Source organism: Saccostrea echinata, unplaced genomic scaffold, assembly GCF_033153115.1.
Source record: "Saccostrea echinata isolate AGI-Se365-2 ecotype Australia unplaced genomic scaffold, CSIRO_AGI_Sech_v1 ptg000029l, whole genome shotgun sequence".
Classification (NCBI taxonomy): Eukaryota; Metazoa; Mollusca; class Bivalvia; order Ostreida; family Ostreidae; genus Saccostrea; species Saccostrea echinata.
The window spans coordinates 26,528,879-26,534,551 of record NW_026889778.1 but is presented as its reverse complement, the minus strand read 5'-3'; the positions used below and the strand labels follow the sequence as shown (position 1 = coordinate 26,534,551).

General features: G+C 30.4%; 1 protein-coding gene across 1 annotated transcript; it reads right to left on the bottom strand.

The window, feature by feature from the left end:
- Positions 1-2,658: 2,658 nt before the first annotated feature.
- On the bottom strand, positions 2,659-5,364 carry LOC133195153 (DNA topoisomerase 1-like). The gene is made up of 6 exons (XM_061331017.1): positions 5,329-5,364; positions 4,763-4,950; positions 4,435-4,495; positions 3,472-3,552; positions 2,978-3,121; positions 2,659-2,763 (listed from the first exon to the last, which is right to left on the bottom strand). Exons 1-6 carry the CDS (start codon positions 5,362-5,364, stop codon positions 2,659-2,661), a joined length of 615 nt encoding a protein of 204 aa, XP_061187001.1.
- Positions 5,365-5,673: the final 309 nt, after the last annotated feature.

The window sequence follows — 5,673 nt, the reverse complement described above, 5'->3', positions numbered from 1 at the left end:
TTACATTAAAACTGAGAATGTTGTAAAATTGCTCACCAGGCAACTATTATCCTGGGGTCTATGTAGTTTTCTTTTGCTGTGTCCACGTTTGTGTGATTACACCGAGAAGCCACTATCTGGAGGGCTTTGTTAAATTCTTTAACCATCCGGCTCCCTAAAATTGAGATGGTTACGTGTAAGTGCATTCATTGATTCAATTTTACTTTCTTAAAATTGTTAATAGATTGTAAAGTAAAACAAAGTTAGTGTTTTTATTATGTTTTTGTTGTTGTATTTGATGTGATAATAACGTAAGCTAAAATGACATACTTTTGTCTTTCGTTATATTTTGCAGTTCTTTTTCAAAGACTGCACTTGCATGGTATGTTCTAAATGTTTTTAAAGTAACTCCTTCTATGGATCCACATAAACCTTTCATGTATTTATTTAACAATGGTGCCTGCAGAAAGATAAAAATATTCCTTAATATTAAGTAACACAGTCTTTTTTCGGGACTGCCTCGATTACATATGCGATGAAAAATGAAGGAATGAAAAATCAGTCTTCCTCTTTAATTTATATATAAATGTTTTTACCTTCACTAAGTCGAATGTCTTATCATCCTCCTCTTTCCCTTCCATTATTTCTTTCAACTTTCTGTAAGCTGCTTCTGAAATTTCAACTTTTCTTTTAAAAGGTATGGACGACTTTCCCATGAATTCTAGCTTAAGAAAATAAGCGTCTGCATTTCGAGACAAGCTGATGTTTGATCCCAACAAAGAGCAACATCCTTTTGTTTCCGCACTTAATCCTGTCTTTTTTGGATATCCCGGTCGTATACAAAACTGAAAATGGATTTACCGCGATTATTGCTGAGAAAAACATGCCTAAGTCTACGGAGAAGTCTTTTTTAAAAGCATTTATGCTGATTTAAAAAAAATCATAAATGACAGTGCAGAGAACTAATTTTTTGACAGTATACTGATTTGAATGCTTCCTTTTCTTGCTGATTTAATGCTAATTATCCTTATTCTGATGCTACCTTTGCTGTTTTATAATTAGGTCCTAGCTACCGGAAGTAGCTTCATGCTACCGGAAGTAGATAACTGAATTTCAGCATTGCAGTTTAAAGCGATAAAAATGCCTTATATTATCATTTTATCATTATATCTCAATATATATTAATATTTTAGATAATTTAACCAGTTTTCTCTCTCTGTTTTATTTTTTTACTGAAAAAACCTCATTGATATTCTGATGCCAGTAGGTCAATGCTGATTTTAGGTAGGTCAATGACAGATATGCTACTTATGTAAGCCTTTGTTTGCTGATGCTGATCTTGGCAATGTTTTCTGAATGCTGATCTTGATGTCAGCTGGATGTTAATGCTTATTTTACTTATGCTGATACTGATTTATGCATCAAAATTAGTTCCCTGCACTCAGTATTTAGTTTTGTAGATACTACTATGTTATGCCAATTCAATTTGATACTTTGACGATGACTTGATTATATTAAGATTTTCTTTGCTAAAGGAAGTATACATGTAGGTATCAGGCTTGGGGTAGCACTAAATGTAATGGTTATGTATTCCAATGCATTTCTTGAACTCAAATTAATGCTGGTAATGTGTAATCTGCATTACATGAATGCATTACTTTCTCATCTCTAGAGTTATGCTGGTATTACACAGCATTATGATGCATTATTTTGTGTAAACCCATTTTTCTTTTAAAATACGGACATGGAAATTATTATTAAGATTAAATATTTTTTAAACTATAGACTTGAATGAATCAATTTAGCCTATTGAAGTAAACACGCTGAATATATTTAAATACACTTTATCTTTTACAATATTCTTGAAAGTGAAATTACCCTGCATTTAATTTTTCATACTTAATTTACATAAGATTTAATTGGAGCTGACCATGACAAGCCCATTGGACCTAAAGGAATAGGAGACAGGCATGCTACTTTGTACATTGTACAAATACGTGCTGTTCAACCCCTTTTACAAGTTTTTTAATGTATTTAATTTTTTTTTCATAAGGTACTACATCAACACAATTTATGTCTGATTAATTCAAATAATCCCGGGAGGGGTTTAAATGTCCCGAATGATAAATTCTTCTTTGACATCAATAGCTGCACAAAAAGTGCATATTGTAAGTGTTTTTATCTTAGTGGCAACTGAAGAGTTTGAACTTTTTATGAATAATCAAAATTTATATGTTTTTCCCAGTGTAATAGATACATGTACTTGAATTCAAATCTGATTCAACATTCATCATGTGTAGTTTTGAAGGGGTGGGGTGGATGTTTATAATTTTTGTATTTCTGTTTTTGAAAACCCCAAAAGTAATGATAAAGGTAATGCATTTCTTTATTAAAGTCGTGGAAATTGAATGCATTACTGTAAAGAATTAGAGTTATAGTAATTGTTATTCAATGGCCAAATTCTTGAAGTCATGGTAAAGTAATGCCTTACTATACAATGTTATTCGGCCCAAGCCTGATAGGTACATGTTTATATGTTGAATATCCAAGCTGTAGTTTTAGCGAGTGAGTTCGTTAATCTAATGGTCTTCACAAATGTAAACAAAATACCACTATCTATATTGAATAAGATTAACTACAAGGTTATTTCAGTGTTTGTGTTCCTAATTAGTATGTTCGTTATGCTTGTGAAGCTTGTTTTTCTGATGATTGCTTGCTGGCAATGCCGATCGTTTGATGGCGATTGTCAGTGTTTATGATTCTAAATGTCAATTTCTTATAGGTCTGATTTATATTAAATAAAAGGGCTCAAGTACAAATATTTACATAAATGTGAAAATCAACTTATACGAGGAATGTACTTAATTGTTTTGCAATAACTAGTACTCTGTTCAATGTAAAAGTAAATGAGAAATTTAACTATTTAACAATAGTCCAAGCAAATAATTCAAAATAAGATCAATCAGGTTGCATGAAACATTTAAACACGTTTACCCACCGTGTCAATTAAATACAGGGCCAGGGAAGACTGTAATAATTTGATATCTTCTGCATGAAAATCTGATTCATACATATCTCGCACAGCTCCAATTTCCTCGTGTAATTTTCTTGCAACTTGGTATTTTCTTTTGTCTCTTATAACCTAGAATATAAAACATGTAAATCTTAAATAAAATAATTTTTTGACGGATCGTGAATGATTATATTCATTTTTTTTATCACTCTGCTTTCGAAATGTTCAGAAATGAAAAGTTCTCATATTTCTCATAGCTAATATATATATATATATATATATATATATATATATATATATATATATATATATATATATATATATATATATATATATATATATATATATATATATATATATATATATAGATAGATAGATAGATAGATAGATAGATAGATAGATAGATAGATAGATATAGATATAGATATAGATATGAAGATTGAACAATAAGTTTAATCTTCATACTAAGCTTCACTCACTTTTTGGGGTGATGATGCGCTTAACTCGATGTATTTTCTCTTCTCTAAGAGAGGGTCATACCAAAATGCAAGATATAAGCCCTAAAATAAAAGAAAAAAAATTAAAGACATTAATCTTGTTGTGATATGTTGAAGTTTACTGATATCCTTGGTGCAAGTTCACGGCTGCTGTCAAGATTTCGAAAAAGTAAAACCCTTTATTTCCATATTTTTTGAAGTTAGCATAATCTTATTCATTCAATTCTATGTCTTTATTAAGTCTGATAAACTTAACGCTTAAGATTAATGATCTTATCATTTACCTGATATTTAACGCTATGTGTCGTCAGATCAGCATATAACAAAATAACTTTCTTTTAAATCACAATAAAATATGCCCGTACTATGTCGTTCCATCAATATAAAAACAATTTTGTTAACTGTAACTTATAAATTTCTTTTCGTTTGTTTTTAATTAATCAGAAATAGTAGAACAATTATGATGGTTCATTAAATTTGTATAACTCAATTACAGTGAAACCTGCCTACACCGACAAGCATAAGGAGACACATTTTGTGACAGAATAGTCAGGATGTCCGATTGCAAAATGTAAAGAAGATGGAAAATAGTAAAATGGGAATGAAATAAACACATTTCACAATGAATTCAAAGTGAAACAGATTGCACAGATGTCGGATTACATAATATTACTAGGCCATCTTTAAAAAAATTGTTTGTTTACCACCTCCCAACTGATTGACTAAAACGGCCAGACTAAAAATTTTTTTGTCCTCTAGGAAGCAATTATTTTTTTTATTTATTAATAACTATTTTAACTTCACGTTTGCAGGTGAATTTGAATTTTTAAAAAAATTGTCCCGTCCTACCTACCCAATTTTTTTTTATCTTGGGTCATGAGAGGGCAAGCAAACTTTTTTTTAAAAGATGGCCCTACTTGAGTTTCAATACTTGAGTTTCAATACCTTGTCATCGTGCTTAACTTCTTTAAACGTACATCCTTCAGGTGGTTTACTCTCTACCCCTCTTTAAATAACAAATTATCAATAATTATTAAAAGAAAATGTATTTCTATTGATGTTAAATTACTGTAGATCTTAATTGTGCATATTAAACAAATACACACTTTGAAACGTCACGATTATTAAGCAAACAATGTTACATAATTTATGTGTCAATGTTAAGTTCTATTTTTTTTTATAGTCCAAAATGTAAAATGTGGTTTGGTTTGTTGGTTATATTGAACTAGTTGCTTATTTTGTAAATAAAAGAGCAGTCAGTATCCATACTTACTCACTACAATTAATTGTAACCATCTCGGGGGTTATTTTGTGCTTGATTTTTCCATTTAGGGGATGGTCACCCTTCCCAACAAATACCGCAGGAGGCTCTACCATCGGATTTTTTATTTTTTCCTTCTGCCCATCTACCATGCAACATTCATTTGCCCTTCTCAGTTCTTTCAATTTCTTTCTCTGGATCTAATTATTTAAAGACAAATGCAAAACAAGGTATACCGTTACAAATAAAATGAGTTTTATTTTGCATAAAATGTCCTTTAAAAATGTTTAATTTGAAATTATAGGAGAATAGAGAAGTGTAGTTTTATTTTTCAAATATCATTTTACTTAACAAAATCTATACAAATTTGTTCAAGTATTGTACAAAAATACCGTAATTTTATTTTCTATTCAGGAATATTCGCTTAGTATGCCTAGAGGAATAACTTTACGCTAGGTACCGGGGCCATGAAACTTGGACGAGCTCAGTTTTGATCTCAGTCTCACTTTTACCAAAGGAATTAATAATAGAAAAGTGAAACTGAGATGAAAACTGAGATTTATAATTGCTAGACCTACCTCTTGAAGCTTGTTCTTTTTGATGTAATTTTCCATTCTTGTAAAATTGCACTTATCAAGTGATCGAATCTCCCTTCTCTCGTTCGGCTCCATTAGCTTTTAACAGATTAATATTGAATTAATATTGAATTATATTTGCATATTTTTACTTGCACTTTTACACTATTTACTAACAAATTCATTTCAAAAAAGTTATATTGATTCAATTTTTTTCAGAAAGGTAGCAGAAATTTTACCTCCCGCCAGTCATTCCAAAAGTTTTCATCATATCGCTTGTGATTACTAACTCTCTCTCTCTTTGCAAGGTACAGACAAGCGTATTCTTCCGTCCTTTTCGTCAATTTT